At 45.6% G+C, this 27,143-nt stretch overlaps 2 protein-coding genes across 3 annotated transcripts; both read left to right on the forward strand.

Moving 5' to 3' along the window:
• The first annotated feature begins 10,894 nt into the window (after positions 1 to 10,894).
• LOC114589146 (START domain-containing protein 10-like) lies at positions 10,895 to 18,525 on the forward strand. Of its 2 annotated transcripts, XM_028715272.2 has the most exons (5): positions 10,895 to 11,223; positions 13,899 to 14,002; positions 14,860 to 14,977; positions 16,658 to 16,710; positions 17,743 to 18,525. In XM_028715272.2, exons 1-5 carry the CDS (start codon positions 11,079 to 11,081, stop codon positions 17,959 to 17,961), a joined length of 639 nt encoding a protein of 212 aa, XP_028571105.2. In that variant the 5' UTR covers positions 10,895 to 11,078; the 3' UTR covers positions 17,962 to 18,525. The 2 variants fall into 2 exon arrangements, 1 of the variants encoding a protein (XP_028571105.2); XR_013391316.1 differs by lacking the exons at positions 10,895 to 11,223; positions 13,899 to 14,002; positions 14,860 to 14,977 and adding an exon at positions 15,530 to 16,313 and having other exon boundaries at positions 17,743 to 17,827.
• Positions 18,526 to 23,458: 4,933 nt separating this feature from the next.
• LOC114589299 (growth hormone secretagogue receptor type 1-like) lies at positions 23,459 to 27,143 on the forward strand. Its single transcript, XM_028715576.2, has 3 exons — positions 23,459 to 23,558; positions 24,212 to 25,210; positions 26,747 to 27,143. The coding sequence occupies exons 2-3, from the start codon at positions 24,457 to 24,459 to the stop codon at positions 27,037 to 27,039; spliced, it is 1,047 nt and encodes a 348-aa protein (XP_028571409.2). The 5' UTR covers positions 23,459 to 23,558; positions 24,212 to 24,456; the 3' UTR covers positions 27,040 to 27,143.

Genomic DNA, 27,143 nt, shown 5'->3' on the forward strand with positions numbered 1-27,143 from the left:
AAATGCAAAATTATCTCCCTGTCTTTCATTTGAACAGGACTTAGCAAATATTGGGTCAACCATCTTTGAAACAGAATGGACATGGGCATTTAAAAAATACTGGAGAAAAGTTTATTAGTGTGAGAATTATCTTAAGGAGAATTATCTTAAGACAAATTTCCAATGGTACTTAGTTCTGCACAAAATTAGTGATATCTTTGGCTGAAACATGCATTGTTGGAGGTATAGCAGAATTAAGATAGATTAGTACATATCTGCTGGAGTTGTAAACACACACACACACACACCCCTTTCAGGACAGAAGTACTCATACAAACAAGTACAGGCTACAATCTTCCAAGAAATCCTAAAACGACTCTGCTTTTGATACAGCTGATTAGTACACTGCTAACAGTGGCAAAACAGTATATTGCACGAAAATGGAAAAATGAAGGACCCTCCCCCACCATAACTGATTGGTTAAAGAAAACCTGGTGAGCTATCTTGATGGTAAAATTTACATGGGAGAAACCCAATACACAATGATAAAATTTTACCTCTTCCCATGTGACCCAACCCAGACATGTGATCATCACCTCAGGCCGCTCTACTTGCAGAAATGCTCTCCCTAGGGAAACACTTCTGATGCCTTCCTTGCATATATTTAGGTCCCAGGCAAAAACTTTCCAAGATAACCAGGCCTTTAGCCTTTAACTACCCGTTGCCTTTTAGACGTGTGTGCGCGCGTGTGCGTGTGCATGCACCATTTTTATGTATTTCTCTTTCCTCTTGGTTTTAATCTAGGGGTTTATCGCCTGTTTGTTGGGTTGTAAATCACTTTGGATTGCCCAGCGCAAAGTAAAGCTACTGACAAATTCAACAAATATTTATTTATTTATTATTAATTTCATTTCTATGCCGCTTTATATTTTTAAGAAAAATCTCAAAGCAGTATACAGCATATTAAAACAGTCCAGAATCAAACATTTCTGAAGAAAGTCAAATATAGAGTATACAGTCAAAGAAACGTAATTAATAGAAAACTAAAGTATTAGCTTAAAGATTTCGAAATAAAACGTTACAAAGAAGGTCAACTACAGAATACATATTTAACACAAAGTTAACAACAAAAATCTTAAACATTTCCCCAAAAAAACAAAACTGCTAGGTAAAGTCAAATATAAAATACACATTTAAAACAGCATAATTAACAAGAGAATAAAATATTATCATAAGCATAGAATAATGATAACGAAGGAAACGAATTTATTGAGGGGTGGTGGGTGCTGGCTTTTTTGTTTTGTTTTTTGAATAATGTAAACGATGGTTCCCACCCCACCCCCATTTTAAAGCTCTTCACCGCACTTTTAAGAGTTTTGTGTTAGGTTTCTTGCTGCTGCGCTGCTGCCCTTTCCCCTTATTCATATTTTCTCCCTCCCCTCCTCTTCCTCTCTTGACAAGTCAGCTTGTTTGACGCTCCAAGGCCTCGGCTGCAAAAGTGCAATAAAATGGTGCCGATTAAAAGTTAAATAAATAAAACAAGTAGTCTAAACAAGCCGACCCAACTTCGCCAATCGCTAGCTGGACACGGAGCGCTCCGAGCAAGCTGGCCACCTTCGTCCAATAGCAGCGTTGGGAAAGGGGACCGGTTGCCGGCCCCGGCCAATCAGCGCCCGCGAAAAGCAATTTAGAGCCGCTCACATACCCGCGACTCCGAGGGTTCTTCTCTTTCTTGCCGTGACTTTGCTTGCGACGACTTCTGGACGGGACGCACTCGCCGGAGTCGCAGTAGTAACGCTTGACCATTGTGAACGCAGGTGAGTGGAGGGGGAGAGGGGAGCGGGGAGCCGGGAGGGACCTTGGCTTAGCTGGGGATGGGGGGACCCCTACCTGCCGCGCCACCGCCGCCACCTGTTCTTTTTTCCCGTTCTGTTTAGGCAGGATGGAGCCCGTGAGCCTCCCGGACGATGCAGCCTTTCGGGATTTCGTGGCGGAATGCGAGTCGCAGGACGGGTGGCTGAGCTGGTACGACCGCTCTGGGGTCTCCGTCTGGGAGCAGGTGGTTCCTTATGCGGACCTGGCGGTGTACCGCCTCAAGGTGAGGGTGAACACGGAGTTGGGTATGGAAGGAACGATTTGGGACAAGGAGCGGACGGAGGCTCCTGGTCCCGGGAGTGGAGTTCTTTTCTTTTCTTTTCTCTCTCTCTCTCCCGTCCCTCTTCTACCTCTCTGCGCCACATGTGAATGTTAAAATACGTGACTGCGGACAGTCGGGAAAGAGGTGCGCATTGGCCGGCGGGTGCTGGCCGGTGGAGAGAGAGAGAGAGAGAGAGAGAGAGAGAGAGAGAGAGAGAGAGAGAAGTTTTTTAATACGGGGTTCTTGCACCTTTTAAGAATTGGGAAGAAGGAGTTTCGGAGGCGCAATCTCTGCGCCACATGTGAATGTTAAAATACGTGACTGCGGACCGTCGGGAAAGAGGTGCGCATTGGCCGGCAGGTGCTGGCCGGTGCAGAGAGAGAGAGAGAGAGAGAGAGAGAGAGAAGTTTTTAAATACGGGGTTCTTGCACCTTTTAAGAATTGGGAAGAAGGAGTTTCGGAGGCGCAATCTCTGCGCCACATGTGAATGTTAAAATACGTGACTGCGGACCGTCGGGAAAGAGGTGCGCATTGGCCGGCAGGTGCTGGCCGGTGCAGAGAGAGAGAGAGAGAGAGAGAGAGAGAGAGAGAAGTTTTTAAATACGGGGTTCTTGCACCTTTTAAGAATTGGGAAGAAGGGGTTTCGGAGGTGCAATCTCTGCGCCACATGTGAATGTTAAAATACGTGACTGCGGACCGTCGGGAAAGAGGTGCGCATTGGCCGGCGGGTGCTGGCCGGTGCAGAGAGAGAGAGAGAAGTTTTTTTAATACGGGGTTCTTGCACCTTTTAAGAACTGGGAAGAAGGGGTTTCGGAGGTGCAATCTCTGCGCCACATGTGAATGTTAAAATACGTGACTGCGGACCGTCGGGAAAGAGGTGCGCATTGGCCGGCGGGTGCTGGCCGGTGCAGAGAGAGAGAGAGAAGTTTTTTTAATACGGGGTTCTTGCACTTTTTAAGAATTGGGAAGAAGGAGTTTCGGAGGTGCAATCTTGATTTATATATGAAATGCCCAAAGCCTTAGAAGTGTGACTGACCTGCAGCAGGGAGGAAATAGTTAAATTTCTCCCTGCGGAGCTCCTCCGCACCACCACCAAAAAAAAAAAAAAAAAAAAAAAAGGAATTTGCGTGGTATCTAGTTGAGCCCTTTTGCACAAACTACTTCCCACAATTTATTTAAAGCACACTCCACCCGTCTCAAAACGAAAACTCTAGAATCCCAGGAATTGTAATTTACCCTTCACAAAGCCGCAGCTCCCAGCACCCTTAACAAACTACAGTTCCCGGAATTACTTTGAAGGTGGGGGAAGTGTGGTTTGAATGTATGGTGTTTACACAGCCTCACTTGAGGCTCCAGGTTCGTTTGTAAATATATTTTCATAGAATCATAGAATCATAGAATCCTAGAGTTGGAAGAGACCACAAGGGCCATCGATTTGTTCGTTTGTAAATATATTTTAATTCTGCTGTAAGTCTGTTATAATTTGGGTGTATACCAGCAACCAAAATTCTAGTAGGGAAGAGCCACTGCTCAATGGTAGAGAATTTGCTTTGCATGCAGAAGGTTTTAGGCAGTGTTCCCCCCCCCCTAATAAAATGTTTAGGGGTACTCTTATTTTCCTTCTCGTATTGAAATAATGCCCCTCAATGAGGTCAAAGTTAGGTTCACAAAATGTTTAGGGGTATTCATGTCCCTGCGTACCCCCAGAAAAAAAGCACTGGTTTTAGGTTCAATCCTCAGCATCTCTAGAAACTCTGGCAACTCACTGCTCATCAGTGTGGACAACATTGAGTTAAGTGGACAAATTGTCTGGGTTTGGAGCAAGTAGAGCAGGAGGTGGGGAAGAGCTTGATCCAGTCAAGATTAAGTACTCTTAGGTTTTTACTGGTTGCAACAAGAGAAACTTCCTTTCTTTGGCCTTTGGTGATTTCTCCCTGCAGCAATGGTGTGGACACATTTCACAGAATCACAGACTTATTGAGTTGGAAGGGACCATGAGGGTCATCTAGCCTAACCCCCTGATATTTATTAAGCTTTCCTTATTTTATTTTTTATTGGCAGTAGTTCTATATGTGTGCACTTTCCTTGTAGCTTTTTCTGTGTCGTCTTTCGTTTAAATGCATGCTGGGAGGGGGAGGGGAAACAGGCTATAAATCATTACTTTAAAAAGTAATAAAAACATGTCCTTAATTCAGCAGGGCTGAAAAGTGACTGAGTCTTGATTAAAGTCATATAATGCTTAAATGTACATAAGCTTTTGCAGCGCAGTTTGTTGAATGCCACAGGCTTTTTCCAACGTTCCTGGGAGTTATTTGGGTTCAGGAGTTGACTCTGAGGATGTGTCGCCATTTGAGAGCTGGTCAAGAGTGGGGAATCTTTTTCAACCCAGGAAACATTTGAGGTCCACATGCCAGTTCCAGGTGGAGGCAGAGGCAAAAGTGGGTAGAGCAATGGTGCTGTAGAATAGTTTCTAGACACACACTCACATTGCTTTCTCTGTTCTCCATTCACACAACCAAGAGGCACCATCATCTCAATTCCAAGGCACACACCATTCATGCAGGAAACACCCAGGATGTGAAGTGTGGCCAGTGAGGGGGGCAGCCCTGGGAAGTAGAGTGTGCGGCCAGGGCCTGAGGTCACCTAGCTTGCAGTGTGCATACAGTGGTACCTCGGCTTACATATGCTTCAGGTTACATACGCTTCAGGTTCCAGACTCCGCTTACCCAGAAATAGTGCTTCAGGTTAAGAACTTTGCTTCAGGATGAGAACAGAAATCGTGGTCCGGCAGCACAGCAGCAGCAGGAAGCCCTATTAGCTAAAGTGGTGCTTCAGGTTAAGAACAGTTTCAGGTTAAGAACAGACCTCCAGAACGAATTAAGTACTTAACCCGAGGTACCACTGTACATGGTAACAACAAGGATGGAAAACTTGTGACCTTCCAGATGTTCTGGACTCCATCATCTTGGATCATTGGTTAGCTGGGTTGATGAAAGCTGGAGCCCAGCTGGAAGGCCAGGGGTATGCGGTCTTGGGTTAGTGTTGGACTGGTTCAAGTCTCCACCTGGCCATGAAGCTCACCTGTTGCATCACAGGAATTTTGTTGTGTTAAAGTGGGGGCAGGGAGGAGAACCACATACGTATTATTATTTTTAAAACTGGGTACTCTCTTGTTAAAGATTTTAAAAAGAACACTCTGGGCAATGTACAACATATTTAAGAGCCCAGGTAACAAACCCCATAAAAATACACAACACCAGCAGGAAAGAACTTCAGCAGCACAGTTAGCAGCAGCCAACATCATTGACATCTGAAAAAGGCTCGACAAAACAGTACCTTTTTGCAGGCATTGAGGAGGGATAAAAACAGGGAAACAGAACTCCCTTGGTAAGAAATAAATCATGTACCCTTCCTGTATGCAGCTTTGTTCACAGGCAGAGAGAGTGTACCCAAAAGGTGTTAATCAAAGAGTGAAATGAAGGCTGGTATCTGGGATTGATGGAGATGAGGGGCCTGGAATGCTGTTTAATATGGAAGAAAACTTGGTAGGGGCTAAGCTTGATTGGAACTATTTTTCAGTTAGGATGTATAATCCAACTGCTGCCTGCGTAGCTGATAACTGAATTGCGATGAACTTTAGCATAGCTTGCGAAAGCTGCCTTCTCTTACACATGTAATAACGGGCAGAGACTAAACAATAATAATGCCAATGTTTCATGACGTCTTGTCCAAAGATACATCAGCCCAGTAGCTGATGCGCTGATGCACCACTGTTTGCTCTTCTAGGAGAATAGCAATTTTCACAAGTGCTGCTTAATTCAGCTTTTGCCTTCCATGTAGGGCTGTGCACTAAATTCAGTAGGAAACCAAACTGAATTGGGTCCACCTGGAGTGATCTGGGGTTGTCACAAGAGGTTTGGTAGCGGGGAGGAGGGGGAGAAGGACACACACAAGTAGCCTGCATCATAGCTGCCAATGTTACCCTTTTTAAAAGGGAAATTCCCTTATTCTGAATAGGATTCCTCGCAAGAAAAGGGAAAAGTTGGCAGCTATGGCCTGCATGCCTTGCCTTCCCTCCCTGGCCAGATGCTTACACGTGGTTTAAAACCCTGACTAAGCATACAGTGTGTGGGGGGGGGGGGAGGTGTGGTACTTCTTCCCCATCTCCACTTGACTTTGCATGGCCCCCAGATCAGTTCCAGGCTGGATTGGGCCCTTACTCAGATCCCAGAGAGTACAGCCCATCTCTTGGATCTGCAGTAATTCAATTGTAAACTTTGAAATGTTCGTATGAAGAGCAAAACAAAGTGTTGCTTGGAGACCCAAGTCCATAGAGGAGAAAGTAAGACTTGGGTATGCTTAGCCTGGAGAAGTGATGTAATAGCATCAAATATTTGAAGGGCTGTTATATAGAAGATTAAGCTGGTTTGCTTTCTGCTGCCCTGGAGGGTAGGACCCAAGCCAGTGATTCATGCATGGCCTGCTTATGTGCTTCCCATAGGAATCCATTGGATCACTGTGAGAACAGGATGCTGGCCTATTGGCCTGATCCTGCAGGCTGTTTTCATGTTTTTTGGGGGGGAGATTGTCCCAAGGGTGTGTACTGAAGATCACTTAATGTCTTGTATCTAGGACACTGGAGGATCAGCCCTGGACTCATGAAGCAGCAGTAAAATGAGTTTAGCTGAGTGCAGAGTTGCCATCTTACGAGGGTGACTCTGCACTCAGAGGAGGAGAAGGAGCCTTTGCACTTTTTGGACGGTGGCCCTCACCAGCCCACCCCCCCAAAACATAGTGAGGCCCCAAAATGGCTTGCCCCCCTGGAGCTGGCGCCCCTGGCTGAGTGTGTGCTCCCTTGCAACAATTGGCCTGCTGGAATTGTGATATGGAACTTTTGGTTGTTGCATTTTAACCCTGCTGCCCTTTTAAAGCAGAGGTGAGGAGTCTGTAACCCTCCAGGTGTTGTTGGACTCCCATCCAGCATGGCCTGGGTTGGTGGAAGTTCTGGTCCAACAATATCTGGAGGGCCACAGTTTCCCATCCCTGCTTTTTAAAGGATGGATGTCTGCTCCCCCTTCTTCTTCCAGCCTCACAAACAGCTCTGTGAAGTAGTTAGGCTGAGAGGTGTAGACAACTGGCTCCTTTCACAGTTAGAGAACACTTCAATAGAAGTCCTCCTCTCGATTTTTAGAAGACCAGAAGAGAGAGTGTATTATAGGATATCTGCTGAACTTCATCCCACTCACAGCAAATGCCCTGAGCTTTTTTGAGTACTAGTGTCAGATTCCAGTCCTGTTGAGCTTGTGCATTTTTCAAATGTATTTATTTATTGTGTTTATATATTTATTGTGTTTATCTTCTGAAGATCTCAAGGTGGTGTATATAGTTCTTCTGCTCCTCATTTCACCCTCACAACAACCCTGTGAGGTAGGTTAGGCTGAGAGACAATGGTTGGGCCATGATCACCCAGTGAGCTTCATGGCTGAGTGAGGATTTGAACCCTGGTCTCTCATGTCCTAGTCTGACACTCTAATCACTACACCATACTGCCTCACAGTTGAAAGTGCATTCCTTCAGGGCCTGCTGTGTCCAGGCAGGCAGCTACAGTGATCATAGGACAATTTTCATGCCTGTGGTGAACATTGTGTGGTGTGCACTGGGGAAGGTAGGCTAAGTAGAATGGACAAGTGTAACTCAGAAATGGCAGGATGACCATGGAGCCCAAAAGAAAAAAGAAAAAAAAGGCTGCCCACTTCCATGATGTCATTGTTTGTCTCTTTCTCATTTTTATTGGGTGACAACAACAGGAAACCTCCCTTACATGGGATGTCAGACCAAAGAGCTTTTCAAATAATTGGTGGAGAATGTAGCAATCACTCCCCACGTTCCGTTTGGTTGTTAATTTGCTAGCCAATGAAGAAGTTTGGAGAATGACTCAGTGATTTACAAAGCACCCATGCTAGACTAGTGCTGGACTCTGGTTTAATGCATTTGAAGGATGGGAAATAGGAAAGAGTTGGCTTCTCACACTTTTTCCAAGAGCCAGCTAGAAGGGGGCGGGGTAGGGAAACGGGGTTAAATGTGGCCCTCAATACCTCTGTATATGGCCCCCAGACCTTTTCCAGGCCATACCCTCTACATCTGTCTTTTGTTTCCTGACTGGAACCTGTCATTGATCGGCAATAATGCCTCTTGCTTGCACATTAAATGGGTGTAAAAACTTCTGACTTTCACTGTGCAAAGGAAAGCTGCCCCCATTTGCTTCTGGCATGCAGCCCCTAGAAGGTTGCTGGAAATTAGTATGGACCATAGTGTGTAAAAGATATCTGCTTCCCAATCCCTTGCCTGCCCGAGTTAAAATGTCAGATGAAGACCAGGCAGATCTGGTTAAAATCTCTCCACACACCCCTAAAATACCCTTTTGGTGACCACAGGTTTGTTCTTCTCTGTCTGCTTGAGCTTGGTGGCTCTTTCAACAATTTGTGGAGCCTACCTCACAGGGTTGCTGTGTGGATTTTTTTTAAAAAAGTTAGTCATGTATACATGCACCCACTGGACCAGACGTGGGCAGAAGATAAATGGGTCCAGTGGCTGCATGTATACATGACTTTTTTAAAAAAAATCCACACAACAACCCTGTGAGGTAGGCTCCACAAATTGCTCTTGGGCATTGCATTGAGGCATCTGGTTAGCCACTGTGGGACCAAGATGGTGTGCTACATGTACCTTTGGCCTGATCCAGGGGATTCTTCTTAATACATATACATGAACTTATGCAAATATTATGCAAATTGATGTCCACTTTAGCAAATGCACTTCCTCTTTGGGGGTGATGCCTGATTGGCCATTGACCTTCTAGTGGTGAGGGAAGAGCATCCAAAATAATCAACAGTTTGCTGCCTTTTCATGACAAAGCCAGATCAGTGGCCATAAGCAACCACCTACTCTCCCTAGTGCAGTGGTGGCGAACCTATGGCACTTCTGCCAGAGTGGGCACTCAGAGCCCTCTCTGTTGGCACATGCGCCTTCGGCCCATCAGTGCTGTTGCTGTGTGTTGGCAAAGTGTGCAGCCCCCCCCCCAGTGTGTGCGTGAAATGCTCCTCAAGTGCGCGGTGACCACATCAGCATCAGGGGGAGTTGCGCAGGCGCCAACATGCTAGTATGTGGCCGTGCGGCCCCACCCCCTATGCTGGGTTTGGTTTGGTTGATGCCACAAGCAGTAGATGGTCAGTGGCAGAAGTGCCTTGTATAGTGTGGGCAGTCCAATACCTGAAAAATACAGTATATTTTTTGTATGCACGCAAGCAGGCAATCATTATTATGATTGGCACTTTGCAATAAATAAGTAGGTTTTGGGTTGCAGTTTGGGCACTTGGTCTCTAAAAGGTTCGCCACCAATGCCCTAGTGATAGAGCCGGTCTGGTAACAACTCTTCACCAAACTAGGCACTTTAATTTAATTTAATTTTAGCATGAAGAGTGGGGGGTGGATGACTAGGTGATTCCTGCCCTCTCCCCGCCCCCCCACCTCTGGTAGTATTTGGTCATTGCATGATTATCTGATGTGTTAATGAGCATGTATTGTCCTATTAGTGCAAAGGACCATAGCTCAGTTGTAAAGAGTGTGCTTTACACAGAGAAAATCCTTGGATCCTTTTGCAGTTAAAATAGTTGTCTATTTTAATATTCAGTGTTTTTATTTTAAATACTTGCCTACCTTATACATTTGTATAGTAGTGAGTTCGTTCAGGTGTAGCAGAAGACAAAAGTGGTGTGTGTGTGTGTGTGTGTGTGCACGCGCGCGCGCGCATCAGCATGTCTTATTGGGAGCCAGATGAGTAAAGCTTCTTACCAGCCACACTAGCTCTTGACAATTCATTCCAGTGGGTTTGTGAATGTGCAACATCACGTACACATATCCTAGTTCTTTGCCATGATGCTCATCCCAAATAATCTCTTGCACACTGTGAAATTTGTATTTGCTTGATTGCAATTTAGTGGCAGATCTGTAATTGTGATGATAGTGATTGACAAAGGTTTTTTGCCACCTCCCTGGAACTAGATGCAGGAGGCCTGCTGAGCCTCTTTTGGCAGGCGAAAAATACATTCGATGAGTGCCCTGTCTAAACCTACTGTAGCTCTTGTGCCCCACCAAATGCACCTTGTGAAAGGGGGTGGAAGATGACTTAGGATAGGCTTCGGGTATTAAGCACTGGATCTGATCTGCTTCATGTGGTTTGGCCTGCCTACTTAGATCAGGGGTGAAGGAACTATTTTCAGCCCAGCTTCTTCAAGTGAAAGGTGGGTGTGCTTCTGGTCCATCCCAGCCAGTTCAGACTACCTAGTTATGAGAACGACAGAGAAGCTGCTGTTCACAGCTGCTGCATCTGCTGTACTTCACAGACATCCCAAAGAGTGTGGACCACCTGAGTGAAGCCTACAAACCACAATTTGGGTAACTGTGCTTTAGAACATTTTGCACCCAGGGTTCACCAGCTTTCACAGCTTCCCTAAATTGCTGGACAAACTATTCAAAGCAGTAAAGTGGACTTCATTGACTAGGTGAGGTTGAGAAGCTTCTACCTCCTGAAACCAAGGTTCGTTCCTTGGTCCAGTGGTCATGTAAACACTACAACAGGTTTTATTTATATAAGCATGATTTCCCTTCTTTCTTCTTTGACAGGGTTCAAGGTGGTGTATGCAAAGTTCCCCGGTTGATATTCCATTCAAACACTGACCAAGTTGGTCTATCAAGCTCAGTATGGTCTACACTGAATGGCAGCATCTCTCCAGGGCTTCAGATGGGAGGCATTCCCAGCCTTACCTGGAGAGGCCAGGGATTGAACCTGTGACCTTTCGCACCCAAAGCAGACACTCGGCAAGATTGTTCCATTTTACACCATGGTCTGAGGTTGTTCACTACTGTGGTATTTTGACAGTGTTCTTCCTTCCACCTGCAGGGCATGATTGATATGGCAGGGGTCTCCGCAGAGACAGTCTATGATGTCCTACATGACACTGAGTACCGCAGCATGTGGGACATAAACCTTGTTGAGACGCATCAGATCGCTCGTCTCACAGACAATGCTGATATTAGCTACTATGAATGTAAGTAAGGATGGGCACCCCAATACCACCACCAAACCACACAAACTAGTGCAGGTGTGGCCCACATTACCACCTGGGCAATCCTCCAGAGGTCGTGTGCCCATGAGGGTCAAGGCCAGGGGCAAAATGGAGTGGAAGAGCAAATGTAAATTTCCCCTTTGCACAATAGGCTACTTCCTTCACATTTGCACTTCCCTCTTCTCCATCCAGCCAAGGAAGAGGCCATTGCATTCCAGCCATGCAAACACACTCAAGGGGGTGTTGAAGTGACAAGGGTGAGGAGTGTATCCCGGGGAGAATCCTAGGGGTCTGATAGAGGGGCCTAAAGGGCCACTGTTGGCATCTGGGCCTGATGTTTCCCACCACTGAGTTATGGGGGTACCTGGCAAACACAATGAAGATTTGGTACCAAACTCAGAAAAAAATGCTGGTGGGTTCCTAAGCTTTAAAGTTCCTGGCTCCAAGGACCACAAACACCCACCCTCCTCCATCACTCGCCATGCTGTCTGAGGCTGGTGGGACAACATCTGGGCAGGCACAAGTCCCCCATCCCTGTTCCTACCTCTTCAGCAGCCAAAGTCTTGTGGCACATTTCTGATGGCTTGGACTTATGTGGATCAGGAATTGTGGAATGTCAGCCTGAGAAAAGTTAGCAGAGGAGTTCAGAGAGAAATGGAAACAGGATGATAACACTGACGCTTAGGTGTATGTAAAATAATGGAACTGACCATTGCGAAAGTAGTGTTTATAAAAAACATCCTGGCATCGAATCAACCCTACTTTGTGAATTATCCCTGTAATTAAGGTGCCACAAGCCTCTCTTTGTTGTTTCCGCTGCAACGGATTAACCCTCTAGTTATGAGGTTTGCAAAGGTAATCTTGCAGGTATGTAAGCAATGTGTGATGAAATTTCAAGACACTGGGAGGATTAGTAGTCTGGGGTGTGGGGTGCCTTCCTTCTCTGGGGCAGTACCTCATTCAGCCTCATGGACCAGCCTCCACTGCTTAAAGATCCACCTCAACTATGTTATGTGGTCGTGATCCAGCTACCTTCCACCTGTTGTTGATTTGGTGGTGTTCTCTCTAAAAAAAACCATCTATGGAACACCACGCTACATGATAATAACCACATCCCGTGTGGTCCTTAGCCAGCAGCAAAACTATATCTGCTGAGCCGCTCTAGGTTGTTGTAATGAGAGTGTTATGGAGAGGACTATACAGCTTTGTCCAGGGCTGTGAAACCGTTTTCCACCCAAGGGACACATTCCCCTCCTGGAGAGCCTGCCCAGGGCTGAATGCTAGTGGTGGCTGAGGTCAGAGGCAAAATAAATGCAAAGGCAAAATTCACAAGGTAAGCTAGTTTCTTTGCACACACACTTCCCTTTCTATCCTCATCCCATCCAGGTAAGCAATAATCACTATCTTGGTTCAGGGACAGAAAAGAAGTCACAGAAGGATGCAAAGCCAGAGTGCTGAGTCAGAATGGGTGTGTGGCCTTTGGGGACTCCTGAGGTTCTCCATCCATGGTTCAGTCTTTTAGCTCGTTAGTACTACCACCCTCATCATTGCCAGGCAGTCTAACTTGATAGGCTGATGAGACAACAATATCTGTGGACTCAAGGTGGTGGAAGAGAGCTGTGTTAGATGGATTGATCAGAAACATTCTGGCAGTGTTAAGGCAGGCCCCTGGCTTGAGAGTTGCTCAGCATTTGAAATGGGTATTCTGTTTTGTGTAAGAGAGAGAATGCCTTCCCTCCACGATGCCTGATTTTTAGCTGCCTGGCTGCCTTCTTTCTGGAGGTTAAATAGCCTTGGGGAGTAGCAATGGACATTGCTAAAAAAAACAACACAACTTGGTGGAAAGGAAGGTTCAGGCTCATAGAGCTGTATAGTCTACAACATATAGGGGTGTGTGAGATGCATTTGCCTTGCATCTCTCCCTGGGTCACCATTATAAGCTGGACCTGTTAACGCATAGTTGTAGCATAAAGAATTCCTGTTAAGGTTTCCAGCCAGCCATGCCTGATTTCAGGCTACCCTGTTCCATTTCCCCTCTCCCTCCAACAGACTCTCAACAGTCAGTACAGTATGCTCAGTCCTCAAAAGGCATTTGGCTTGCTTGTCCTTCTCCTCTTCCCTCTTCCTCCTGCCCCCCACTTTTCTATTTCTGCAAATGTTGCCTGCTTCTGATACCTTCCTTTCATGCATAGGTGGTGTACTTTTTCCTCCAGGGGGCTCTGTGCTTGGATGAGGGGAATAGGATCTGTGTGCAAGGCCTCTTTTACTTGAGACAACCTGCTTGGACCTTTGACACATTCCCTGTGTTGCTTTGCCAAAGCAAGTTAAGCTCTCACTTTTGTTTATGCAACACGGGTGTCCTGTCCCCCCCCCCCCGCCATTCTAATTAAAAAGCTAAGGTGCCTGGGACTTGTAATTTTGTAATTGCAACGGCAACAGATCACTCGCCTTACTGCTATTCAAAGCTTAATAGAAATTTAAAATGGAAATCTTATGAAATAGATTTATGAATGATATACAATGAATATGGAAAATGGAATATATAGGAATGAGTACAAATTTAGATGAAATCATTAGCAACTGAATGTGATCAGCATGTGTAGATGCAATGTTGAGCTGCCTTCTCTCTCTACTCCCTACCATCTCCCTTGGATTAGGGAAGTGCCCAAAGCCCTTGAGGAACAGAGATGTGGTGACTCTGAGATCATGGAAAGTCCTGGATAAGGATTATATTATCATGAACTTCTCTGTTAAACATCCGGTAAGTGAGCAGGGGGGAAACTATGGGATTCAGGTGGGTAATGGATTGGGGGGTGGGTCTCCTCTCAGAGACCCACCATAGCATTTCATTAGGGAAATGGAGCTTCATCCACCTGCTTGATAAGTACGCCATGAGAACCACAACGGCTGAATATACTGTCATATAGTAAGGGCTTGTTCACACTTCCACATTTGTCCCTTGCCTAGAAAGTGATTTTTTATTCCACTTGTCCCATGCTTTTTAGGCACAGGTCTGAGTGGTTTTCTGTTTGCTCTGCCGCATTCCCCAGGAAAACCCACTCTTTTGCGGTGAATCGGAGCAGGCATCAATCTTGTGGAAAACCCAGTTGCCATTTGTTCTAATTCAGTGCTAAACCATGAGTTTTCCCCAGGGGAAAGCAGTGGAAGTGTGGCTGAGCCCTGAGTCAGACCATTTAGCTCAATGACTACTAGCAGCAGCTCTTTGGGGTTTCAGGCAGGGCTTTCTCCCAGGCTCACCCTGGTGAGATTAAACCTGTGGCCTTCTGCTTTATTACAACGCTTAGTTCTCTGGATGATGGAGCTGAGACCCTTCACACAACTGACCTGTTGGTGGTAAAGTTGGCAGCCTCTTGGGATTTAGGGTCCAGTCCTTTGAAGCCTACCTTCTGTTATTGATGTGTTGATGTATATTATTGCTACTTCTGTATTTTGGTGTATTACAATGCAGTTTCCATGGGCTTTGGCTGGCACACTAAACTGATTGTTGACTACCCCTTAGTTACCTGAGGGGAACTCAGTCTCAGGAAGGAGGGGAAGGGGAGGCCTCTATACCAGGAATTGGTCCATCAGCTGATTGCCTGGCTTTTTACTGTGCAGAATTACCCTCCACGCAAGGACACAGTGCGGGCTGCCTCACGTTTGGCTGGATACCTGGTGCAACCAACTGGACGCGACAGTTGCAAGCTGACTTACCTGGCACTGCTTGACCCTAAAGGTGAGTCAGCATTCTATAGACTATTTAGACTATTTTAGAAGAGTCTAAAAAGCCTAGGACACAAATGTTCAAGGCCCTCTAGCAACTATGGTGGCTCCTTTGTCAGAAGTAATGTATTTCATGTTGACTCTGGAAGGGAATACTCAATTCTGACCAAACTAAGCCGCCTAGTTCTGGAGGCTTAGTTCTGGAAAGCTCAGGAACCAAGAAGACCAAAACTTCAATAAAGAATGGGGAAATTTTATAATCTATCTTGGAGACCACTGTAAGCAGATGGAAACATTAGCAGGAAAAGGTTTAATAAAAGGACCCATGGAGGGGAGGTGGGAAGTCTAGAGATTCAGAGGAATCTGTAAATGTGGATGTGAATGGTAGCATTGTTATAAATAACATACTTGTAAAATCAAATAAAAACTATTTCAAAAAATAAAATAAAAAATAGAGCAAAATATACATTTTGAATCTTCTAATACCTTTGCCATAGTAAGTTGTGTTGCAGTCATCAGGTGAGTAATAAGATCCTTGTGGGAAAGTTGTTGATTAATTTGTTGTTGAGTACTATTTTACCTTTTACCTTTACTAGGATAGAAATGCTGTTTTAGGATCAAAGGAAGTACTGTATCTTGCTTTGTGATCAAACCTGCTTCATGAAAAGCATGTATGCTTCACAAGCCATATAACTCTTTAAAGCTGAATTTGAATAAAAAGAAGAAGAGAAGGAATATTTTCTAGTCACAGTGAGCAACCAGATTTCTCAGTTGCGGCCAAAGTGTTAAGTGAGAAAAAACAAGTAGATTAAAAAAGAATAAAGGCTCTGTGTAGGAGATACAGTTAACTCGCATCTTCCAGGTTTGTGATTCTATGATTCTATCCTACACTTATTTTACTTACCTGAATTCAGCTTTGTGTGGGTGCGCGAATAAATAAACAAATGGAGAGCGAAGGAAACCCACTCTGCATTTATTCCCCCCACAATGCAATGCTGTAATTGCAGCCTTACTCAGTTTTCAGAAGGTGGCGCAGGGGCTCTGGCATCCCAGAGCCCTTGTAACACCTTTCCAAAGCTGGGTAAGGGAGATGGCCGGATTTGGGAAGGAGGTGTGAGGGTCCTGGCATGGTCCTAAAGCCATCCTTCCTCCTTCCCAAAGCTCTGCAAGTGCTTACTAGGCTTTCAGAAGCAGGAGGGAGGACTCTAGGACCCACCCTGTCAGAGCCCTAGCTGCTGCTTCCCAGAGATAGGTAAACAGCCCTCCAAATTGGCGCTTCCGGGGTTACTGGCTTGAGTATTTTTTTGCATATACACATGGACCCCCAGAACCGAACCCTCACATAAAATGTGAGTTACCTGTTAACCGTTTAAAAATGAATTGCAAACACTAGACAGGCTAGATGATTTTTCATCTACTGCAAATCAGCTTCCAACATCTGCATTATGGGAGATTTGTTTGCCGCAGTCCATTGTCAGTAGCAATCATGCACCCGCTCATCTATCAAATAATCCTGGGAACCATTGTTAAGGGAACTGTAACCTCTCTGAGGAGAAAACTACAGTTCCCATGATTCTTTTTTTTTTTTTTTTTTGGTCGGGGGGCATGTGCTTTAAATGTATGCTGTGTATGTGACCAAGATTAATTCCCCCCCCCCCGCATCTTTCCTGCCTCTCCCCCCTTTCCAAACTAGGATTTCTGCCCAAGTGGATTGTGAACAAAGCTGTTCAATTCCTGGGACCACAGGTGAGTGAGGCAGATTCATAGCTGAAGAGTTGGAAGGGACCACAAGGGTCATCTAGTCCAACCCCTTGCAATGCAGGAATCTTTGGCCCAACCATGGGGCTCGAACCCACCACCCTGAAATTAAGAGTCTCATGCTCTCCCATCTGAGCTATCTTGGGCCTCTAGTGATCTGGTTCCTCTTGTGAGGAGCATCAGTTGAGCTAGTGTAATACTAAGTGAGATGGATTTGCAGAAAGCCCTTTTTCTCTGCCCAGAGAGGGGGATTCCCCCTGCGTTGTTGGTTATGGAGCACAGTGGGCTAAGAGGCTGTGTGGACTCATAATCTGGTGAACCAGGTTCGCTTCCCCGCTCCTCCACATGCAGCTGCTGGGTGACCTTGGGCCAGTCATACTTCTTTGAAGTCTCTCAGCCCCACTCACCTCACAGAGTGTTTGTTGTGGGGGAGGAAGGGAAAGGAGAATGTTAGCCGCTTTGAGACTCCTTAAAGGGAGTGAAAGGCAGGATATCAAATCCAAACTCTTCTTCTTCTTCTTCTTGAGCTGTGAATCAGAAAGTCCTCAGTCTGAATGTTTCCTCTACCCTGATGAACCCACTAGGTGGTCTTAAGCAAGCCCCTGTTTTTCTGCCATAGCCCTTCAACTGCCATATAGGAATAGTGATTTGGCCCCACTTTTGTAGTAGAAGTGGAGGACCTTTTTTCAGCCTGGGGACCAGGTGCCCATGGTGGGCAGGTTCAGAGGCCAAAGGGGGTGGAGCAGTGAATGCAGATTTTAGCTTTGTATAGCAGGCTAGTTTACATAAACTCCCACTGCATTCTCCATCCAGGCAAGCCAGAAGCGTTAGCAAAGTTCAAAAACACAGGCAGAGGGCCTTCTCGGTAGTGGTGCCCACCCTGTGGGTGGTACAGTTCCAGGTTCATGTGGGATTCTCCTGCTGTTGCGCTCATCACACAGAGAAGTCCAATGTGGGTGTGTTTTGACCTTCTCTCTTCTCTCCACGCGCCCCCCCCCCCGCCCCGGCTTGTGGGATCAGGTGATGAGGAAGCTGCATAAAGCTTGCATGGAATACCCCGCCTGGAAGCAGGAGCACAACATGGATGTGAAGCCTTGGCTGCACCCTGAGCAGAGCCAGCTCCCCACCATGTTGGTGTCTGAGTTGGCTATTCAGCATGCTGCCTCCCTGGAGCACTTCGATGAGAGCAGCGTTAAAGAGGTCAAGGATCAACAGGGAGAAGCCAGCGGGTCCGACTGACTACATCACTTTGTGCTTTTTCGCAGTTTGAGGACATTCTCTAGTCCGCCACTGTGCCTTTCTGAGAAATGCTAAATTATTCCAGTTTATTTCATGTAGTAGCCAGCTTTTGGGGGTTATTCTCTCTCAAGCACCTGTTGCAAACTTGTGGTCGGAGGGGCAACTCTCTGTCAAGACCACCTCCCCGTGTTCTTAGCTGTTCTGCCCAAGGAGGGGAGAAGGCTTTTAACAGTGGAGCTGCAGTATTTAATCAGTGGTTTGTTTTTAGAAGACCTTTCGAACCAGGGAAATGCTGCATATTGTGCTTATTTTAGATCAAGAGAATAATATAATAATTGATGACTGGCTGTGCCAATTCTTGGATGAGCTTCAGGAAAATGATAGATAATTTTGAGATTCTATATTTAATGGTTTTATGGGGAGCTGTTGTTTTATTTCATCAGATTTATTTGTTGCCTATGAAGCTTCTCTAGGTGACTTACATAAATTTGTCTTACTGTGTGAAATGCAATGATAAAACAACTTCTTCCCCCCTAATAAACAACTGCAAATAATAAAATGCAATTTGGTGGTACATGTGTATTATTTCAAAATGTGGGAAGCCAGCTGCAGTCTTTTGTGGGGTGTGTGTGTGTGTGTGCCCTGGACACCTGTCCCAAAGTTCTGTCCTGATTGAACCGCTGGTGTTTCAGGGTGGGGGAGAGAACAGATTGAACTATGCCCCCACACACAGATGCCTGCTTAACATTGTTTTTGCGCTCAGTGAGATGCACTTTCAAAAGGGCAATTAGTCAATAATGCATGTGCCAACATACTTGCTTCCATGCACACTGATTTGAATATGTGCTTTTCAGAGGAAAGAGTGAGAAGCAACCTGATTGAGGGGTAATTTAGGAAAGCAAGGTTAGCCAACCCACTTAACAGACTTTATTTAGCCAAAAGTGACTGAATTTGTTAAATGGTTTTTTGTGTATTTCACTTTGCAAGACGGCTTAAGAGTCCTGGCTCCTAATTTAACATATAGTGTGTGTGTCCCCCCCTCCCCCTTCAACACAGAGAGATTCATGGAGCAGCTTGCAAGGTTTACGAGATGGTAATCACAGGCCAAAATGCTATTTTTGTACACCGCCTAGCAATGATTTGGAGGCTAGGCTGTATACAAAAATAGAGTTCATATTTTAATAGTAAGAAAAACAAGATTTCAAAACAATGTAATATTTTAAACGGCCAGATGAAATCACTGAAGGGAAGCACGTTCAATAAAACACAATAGCACAGCCAGATGAAAAGCAGAGTTCCAGAAGAAGAAGAGGAGGAGGAGGAGGAGGAGGAGGAGGAGGAGGAAAGTAAATGGGGCCTGGCAAAAAGATGTGTTCTTCAGCGGCTTTGTAGAAAGTGGACCTGATTTGGGGGGGGGGGAATTGAGAGGCAGGGTGTCACCACAGAGAAGGCCGCCTCCTGAAACAAAATATACACCGGGAGGCTTAGTTTGGTTAGGATAGAACCCACACAAGCGACGCTGACACAAAACAAGTATTGCCACCCGACCTAACCCCCACTCACCACACCCCCTCCACCTCTCTCCCCCTTTCTTCCTAATGTAACACTAATGTCTCAACAAGTGAAACTGATCTGTAGAAAATGTAACTTGAAAAAAGAGACATTGCACATACTTTTGTAAACCAAGAAATCTTTAATAAAAAATTTTTTTAAAAGAAAGAAAGAATTGGGTACAGTGGTACCTTGGTTCTCAAATTTAATCCGTTCCAGAAGTCCGTTGCAAAACCAAAGCATTCCAAAATCAAGGTTCACTTTCCCATAGAAAGTAATGCAAAATGGATTACTGTAATCCGTTCTAGACTTTTAAAAACAACCCGTAAGACAGCAATGTAATATGAATTTTACTATCTAACGAGAATATTGATCCATAAATAGAAAGCAATAAACAATGTACTGCAGTCACACAATCAATCAGTAGCTGAACTGGGCTCCACACAGTCACAAAAACAAAGCAAAAAGAGCCCACAAAAATGTAAAATAAATAGCAAAAACAGACCTCAGCGTAACACTAAAAATGGAAATGTGGCCCTCAAAACGGAAGCAAAACACTCAAAACAGAGGATGTTCAGCTTCCGAAAAAAGTTTGCAAACCAGAACACTTACTTCCAGGTTTGCAGTGTTTGGGTTCCAAGTTGTTTGAGTACCAAGGCACTTGAGAACTAAGGTACCACTGTATAACACTTCCTGAGTTATGAGCCACCATAGCCACTAGAGGGCTGTGAAAAATTCTCTCCTGGGGTTTTTAGACTTCTTTACTTCAGTGGTACCTAGGGTTACAGACGCTTCAGGTTACAGACTCCGCTAACCCAGAAATAGTACCTCGGGTTAAGAACTTTGCTTCAGGATGAGAACAGAAATCATGTGGTGGCGGCGTGGCGGCAGCGGGAGGCCCCATAAGCTAAAGTGGTACCTTAGGTTAAGAGCAGACCTCCGGAATGAATTAAGTTCTTAACTACAGTGAGGTACCACTTTATTTGAAACCAGAGGGGTGCATTGGTCGCCAGATGTGAAATATATTGGCATTATTTTCAGCTCTCCCACTCAACTACTGGGTTAGGTGGCGGAGGTGGATGCCACCTGTTTCGGAAAGAACTAATTCTTCTCACACACGACCTTTGTCTAGATGCCCACCTGCTCCCTCGCGTTCAATATGTTTCCAAATTAACAAATTCCAAAAGATACCATAGGTCTCCAGAAGGCCCACCTCAAGAAAAACTAATCCTGCAGTAGCTACCCTGGAAACTTCCTAATGCTTGGGGAAGTGGCAGGGACGCGGACTTATAAAAAATATTGGGGGGGGCCCGGGAAAGCTCATGAATAATAAATAAGCTCATGAATATGCAAATAAAGTGGCGCCGCCTCCTCGTGAGCGAATAGGGGAGAGCGTGCTGCGCCTATTAATCAGCTCCAAAGGAAATTGGGTGGAGCTTTTGCTCGGGAGGGAGGGCAGGAGGCATGCAGCCCGCCCCTCCCTGTGCATTTTGGGCTAGGGGAGGGGCGGCGATGGCGCTCTGCTGGAGGGGCGCCGGAGATTATTGGGGGGGCGGAGCCCCCCCAAACGAATTTTTGAGGGGGCTCGGGCCCCCTCAAGCCCCATGGAGTCGGCGCCTATGGGAAGTGGGAACGACACAGTAGTACTGCATGCTCCTGAAGTTAGTGCTATCTCCAGTTAGGACTAGGGCTAAGCTCCCAATGAACATCAGGCAGGTACCTACAAGTACTGACATACAGGAGCATGCTTAGAACTCATTGGTTCACTCAAGCTTTCCTTGAAGGGTAATCCAGCTAGATTCAGAAAAGGGCAACCAAAGCAATCAAGTGTGTGGAGTAACTCCTCAGTAGAGAGGCTGAAATATTTGGGTCTTTTTCCTCCTATACGCAGTGCTTTTTTCTGGGGGGACACAGGCGTACGCATACCCCTAAACATTTTGTGAATCTAAGTTTGGCTTTATTGAGGGGCAGTTTCTCAATATGAGTAGGAAAATGAGAGTACCTCTAAACATTTTTTTAGGGGGGGGAAAGCACTGCCTATATGCACTGAAACGTAAGAAAGTTGTCATGCTGCAGTCCACTTGGTCACAGACAGGTGACGCAGGAAACATGATGATGTGGCATGATGAGAGGCTGGCGCAGACACTGGCCATCTTCCTCCATCCCTGGGGTAAGGGGAAGGTCCAAATCTTTCTCTCCTTTATCCCCCCCCCCCACCTCCACTGCTACATAGCAGGTGAAGACAAAGAAAGAAAGAAAGTCTTTCCCCACATTGTCCCACTGTTGCTGCTTCTGCTACCCCCATTGCCAAAAGAGGATGAAGAAGATTAGGCTGTTGCTGCTGGTGGTGTAGAAAGGAGCAGAACAAGGGGGCAGGAATCTATCCCCTTTGTTCTTCCCCACTGCTGCTGCCACTTGCAGGAAAAAAAGCATGCTTCCTTCTGGGGCTTCCCTCAAGGTCTAAGAGGCTCTTTGACAAGGTCTAAGGAGGGATTGTGAGGTCTAAAAGGAAGGGTTTTTTTAGGTGAGCTGCAAGGTGAAGAGAGGGGTGGCCAAGCATAATTGGGGTGGGCAGTGGCAAGGAGCAAGGGGAGGGGGTAACTTAAGCATGGGGGAAATGGTTTGAGGTGTGTAAGATTATGTACGCCTTGGAGAAAGTTAGGGAGACAGTTTATCCTTGTCTTATAATGCTGGACCTTGAGGCCACCCAGTGAAGTTCAGTGTAGGATGATTCAATACTGCTTCACACAGCACATCATTAAAACATGGGATTTGTTCCCATGAGATGTAGCGGTGGCCATTAGCTTGGATGGCTTTAAAAGAGGACTGGAGAAATTCATAGAGGCTAAGGCTATCAATGACTACTTTGGATACCATTGCTGATCATCACAAGTGGGGAAACTGCTGTTGCACTTGGTTTCTGCTTGTGGACTTCCTGAAGACATCTGGTTGGTGACTGTGAGAGCAGAGTGCTGGATGAGATGGGTCTCTGATTTGATCCAGCAGGACTCTTTAATGCATCAACACAAGAAGAGTCTGGTCTGCTGATTTGTGGTGGATTTTGTACTTCTTTCATACATGTACAGTACTTTGATTGTTGATTGTATTCTGTCCATCACCAATATTCCCCCCCCCCTTAGTACTGGTGGTGTATAGACATACGTTTTTTGCAAATAAGTAAACAAACAAATCAGAGACCATCCAGTTTCCTCGTGTCTTGTGGAACTTGGATGTTCTGCATGAAAGGTGAACGAAACGCCTTTAGGATGTGTGTGATGTCAAGCTGACCTTTCAGGTGTAGCAAATGAGGCTTTGCATAAAGAGTGGGTGCCCATTAAAGCTGTTTAGACAGCCTTGGTTAATGATCAAATAAATGAAAAGCTAAGTGAAAGAGGCCTCTTGACCAATGTATTAAAAATGCACTTGGTCAAAATCTTTCCACACACTGGCATCTGTTGCAAAGGATCCTCAGTCCATCAGGAAAGAAGAGCCTCTCTCCTAGTTTGCTGTCCTTGCTTGCTGAAGCCAAACCTGGAAAAAATAATTGATTGGGGCATTCTAATTGGATTTGCAGTATCAAACTGCTGTCTGGTCCTTCCAGGTAATGGTGAATGTGTTCCACTTTAGATGATAGATTAAGGAGAAACGGAGAGGTAGGCCCAGCTGTTTAATGTTCCCTTGTTTAAATGGCAGAGGATGTTGATGGATGGCTTCAAAATGTTGCCTTGTTTGCCATGCTCCACAGGGGAAGGGCAGGTGGATGAAGGGTGGGAGAGGAAAGCACTCAAAAGATCAAACTTTCCCAACTGATTCCCGAGAGACATAGCACTTAATCAGGGTTTTATGCATGGCTGCTGCCCCAACCAGGCAAAGGGATGTGGCCTTTGCTCCTTGCTGCTGATGACTTTAAAAACAAACAAACAACTATTCCCAAGCTGCAGATAATGTAAATGTAGCAGAAGCTTTGGTGATGTGTGGTGGGGAAGCAGGAGCTGCAGACACTGAATTTATGAAAGAGCCTGGCAAACATTTTGCAGAAGGAGAAGGTATGTTTCTCAACTCTGTTGGCTTTGCTTGTTCATTCCAGCAGCAGTGCATGTTTGCCTTTCTAGTGATTTGTTCAAGCTGTGAATATGTTGTTAATAGTTTTGATGCTGTTTTTATTGTTGCTCCTTACATTTTAAAAACAATCCTGTTCCTTCCTCCAAGGAGCTCAGGAAAACAAACAGCAGGCATGGAGAACCCGTGGTCCTTCAGAGGCTGTTGGAGTATGAACTCTTACCAGCTCTTACGATCGATCATTGGCCATGCTGGATACAACTAATGTGAGGTGAAGCCCAGGGAAATACAGGAGGCATTTTGCATGAAGGCATTCCAGGAAGCAGCTCCAGGTGTAAGAGGCAGCAAGAGAAAACAGGCAGAGTCATTTCAGAGAGCAGGAGGGGTGAATGAACTACATAGGGCTTTGAAGGTGAGAAACAATATCTGGGAGCAGATGGGAAGCCAGCGAAGGGATTTAAGGAAGAGTGTCACATGGTTAGAGAGACAAAAGAGGTAAATGATTTTGGCAGCAGCAGAGTTCTGGACAGAGATGTATGTGAATGGTGGCCTCCATACAACTGACCTTCATGGGCTGTTTAATTCAACTACGTCTCAACTGTATAAGCTGAATTTCTTTCTCTTCTCTTGCTTCTGGCAGAGATCTATTCTAAAACCCCAACGCTATTTCTAGCCTCAGAGGCTGATTAACGCTGGACACCTGCCTCTTCAAGTTCTGTAGGCTGTTGGTCTGTATAAGCAGCCCGCAGTCCTGGACGGAAATGAGATTGAACTTGTTGATGGGGGAATTCTCAACACATTTGGAAACTTCACTTTGAAGCAAAGAGCACTGACGGAGGAGGGTGAGCAAGTCCCTGGGCAAGTAGGGATCAACATTAATCAGAAATGGATTTTTTTTCATTGAATGGTTCCATTGGAAATAATACAGAGTATTATGAAGACCCTTCTTCCTTGTTTGACATGCCTGTCTTAGTGCCAGTGACAATTATTTGCATCCTTTTGTTCTTCTTGGGCATCACTGGGAACATGACCATTATATTAATTTTTAAGCGATACAAGGAAATGCAGACAACGGTTAATATGTATTTATCCAGCATGGCGTTGTCTGACAGTCTGATCTTCCTTGGCTTGCCTTCTGATTTGTATAGAATCTGGAAGTATAAGCCGTACATCTTTGGCAATTTCCTCTGCAAGTTTAATGTCTACCTCAACGAAACCTGCACTTACTGCACCATACTCCACATAACCACCTTGAGTGTCGAGAGATATTTTGCAATCTGCTTCCCTTTGAAAGCCAAAGCAACCATCACTAAAAGGCGGGTCAAAGGCATAATCCTCCTGATATGGGTTTGCTCTGCAGTGACTGCCATCCCAATCCTGTTTCTCTTTGGCGTAGAACACCGCAACGGAAGCCTCCCAGAGGAAACCAATGAATGCAAATACATCGAGCAAGCAGCCCGTTCGGGACTTCTGGAAACAATGGCATGGCTCTCCACCCTGTATTTTTTCCTACCTGTAGTTTGCTTAGTTCTCCTCTACGGGCTGATCTGTCGAAAGCTCTGGAGAACTGCACGGAACCTGGAGGGGCACCACGCTGCAACGAGGGAGAGGCACCACCAACAAACTGTCAAAATGCTAGGTAAGTAGAATCCCGCTGTGAAGAGCATGACTCAAATGTGTCAGAGTGGAAGGAGAGACATAGAAAGCAAAGTTAAAGAAAGACAGGGAACAGTCTTAAGAGTAATGTGTTTATTCCGTAATGTGATCAGACAAGACTGTTCTCAACATGTGGCTGCATCCACACCATACATTTAAAGCACATAGCTTCCACCGAAGAATTCTGGGAACAGTAGTTTGTTAATGGTGTTTGGAATTGTAGCTCTGTGAGGAGTAAACTATAGCTCCTAGGATTCTTTGGGAGAAGAATCACAATAAATGGATGTGACTTGTATTGGCACTTGTACTTGCCATGTACTGGGAATTTGGCTTGTTTGAACAGGGTGGGGATGGTCCTTTTAGACCAGCGATGAGGAACCTGTGGCCCTCTAGATGTTGTAGGGTTACAGCTCCTATTAACCCCAGGTCAGCACAGCCAATGGTCAGGAATGATAGGCACTGTAGCTCAACAACATATGGAGGACCACAGGTTCTCCATCCCTGATCTAAAGAGGTTGAACCAGTACTAGGTAACCTGTGGTCCTCCAAGTGTTGCTGATTGGAGCTGATGGAAAGTGGGGACCAACAACATCTGGAGCACTTCCTGGTTTCCAGGTAGGCAAGACTGCCTTTAATTTTTGTTGTTGCTAAGAAAACCGCGTGCAGCTTGCAAATTTCAGCCTGACAAGAGCTGGCAGCAAATTATTGCATAGCCACTCTGAGGGTGGGCATAGGGGCGTCCCAGTCAACTGTCCCAATTAACCTCTGTCTCCAAGGTCCATCCCATGACATCACCTGGTTTGGGCCATGGAATTTCAGGAGCTGGGATGCTCTTGGCCTGGCAACTCTAGCTGAAGTACAAATTGTCAGGGGGAAATAGCCCCCCCCATAAGTTTTGAACAGCTCCTAGATATGACATTTCAACGGTCTCCTACTTTCCCAATGTCTTCCATGGAGACCTGTCAGGGTTCATTCCTTCCAGCTAGCCTTTGCATACGCTTTAATTCTCCCACTGCTATGTTTTAGTTTGTTGCTCTGGACTGTTGGTTTTAGAATGGATTCTTTTTAAAAAACATTTGACCTCCATAGTTGAAAAGCAGTCTTTATGTACCACCAAGTACATTGATTAAAAGGCCCACTTGTTCAAAGATGGTAAAATCTACTTTGAAAGCCCAGATGGAGAACATTAAGCCCAGGGCATCAAAGCATATCTATCTGACTGCTATCTCCTTAAGCAACTTCCCTAGTGTTTATCACTGGCTGGAATGTGCCCTTGGACACTTTTAATTCCTCTTGCTTTGCTGGGTAGAGGATAGAGAGGGGAGTTGTGTATAGAAACTAGCCTAGTAGACAAAGGTGGAGTAAATTCTTTGCTGCGCCCACTAATTCTGGCACCACTCACCACTAGCACGTGGCTCTTCAGGGAGGTCTGCCCAGAAAGCTTTGTTCTATTTTAAAGAGAGGGAAGGACTTAGTGCCTGGGATTGACCTGCGGAAATATATTCTCACCCTCATGTAGCAGTCGTGGTCGTGGCCTTTGTGCTCTGCTGGCTTCCCTTACACGTCGGCCGAATCCTCTTCGCCCAGGGAAGCACAGTCCTCTATGAGATAAGCCAGTACTTCAACCTCATCTCAATGCTGCTGTTTTACTTTGGAGCCTCTGTGAATCCAATCCTTTACAACGTCATGTCACAAAAGTACAGAAAAGCTGTGTGCAAGTTTCTGAACCATAACCAGGCTTGGCAGCAGAGGAACTTAAGCAGGACTGGCAAGGCTTCTGTTGAAGGTGTGGAAATCAGTTCTTTCCTGTAAAATAATTTTGAAATACGCTAGTAAGTGCTTTGCTTGCAAGATCTCCCCCAACCACCCACATCCCTTCCCTCTGCTCCCATATAGATAGAGATAGATAGATATAG

The sequence above is a fragment of the Podarcis muralis genome, chromosome Z (genome assembly GCF_964188315.1).
Source record: "Podarcis muralis chromosome Z, rPodMur119.hap1.1, whole genome shotgun sequence".
NCBI classification, from domain to species: Eukaryota; Metazoa; Chordata; class Lepidosauria; order Squamata; family Lacertidae; genus Podarcis; species Podarcis muralis.

Excerpts from the sequence above, each read along its gene's own strand:
- LOC114589146 (XM_028715272.2), top strand. The coding sequence starts at position 11,079 with ATGATTGATATGGCAGGGGTCTCCGCAGAGACAGTCTATGATGTCCTA. Across the intron at positions 14,003-14,859 it reads ACTTCTCTGTTAAACATCCG|AATTACCCTCCACGCAAGGA; the intron begins GTAAGTGAGCAG and ends TTTACTGTGCAG. Across the intron at positions 16,711-17,742 it reads TTCAATTCCTGGGACCACAG|GTGATGAGGAAGCTGCATAA; the intron begins GTGAGTGAGGCA and ends TTGTGGGATCAG.
- LOC114589299 (XM_028715576.2), top strand. The coding sequence starts at position 24,457 with ATGGATTTTTTTTCATTGAATGGTTCCATTGGAAATAATACAGAGTAT. Across the intron at positions 25,211-26,746 it reads ACAAACTGTCAAAATGCTAG|CAGTCGTGGTCGTGGCCTTT; the intron begins GTAAGTAGAATC and ends ACCCTCATGTAG.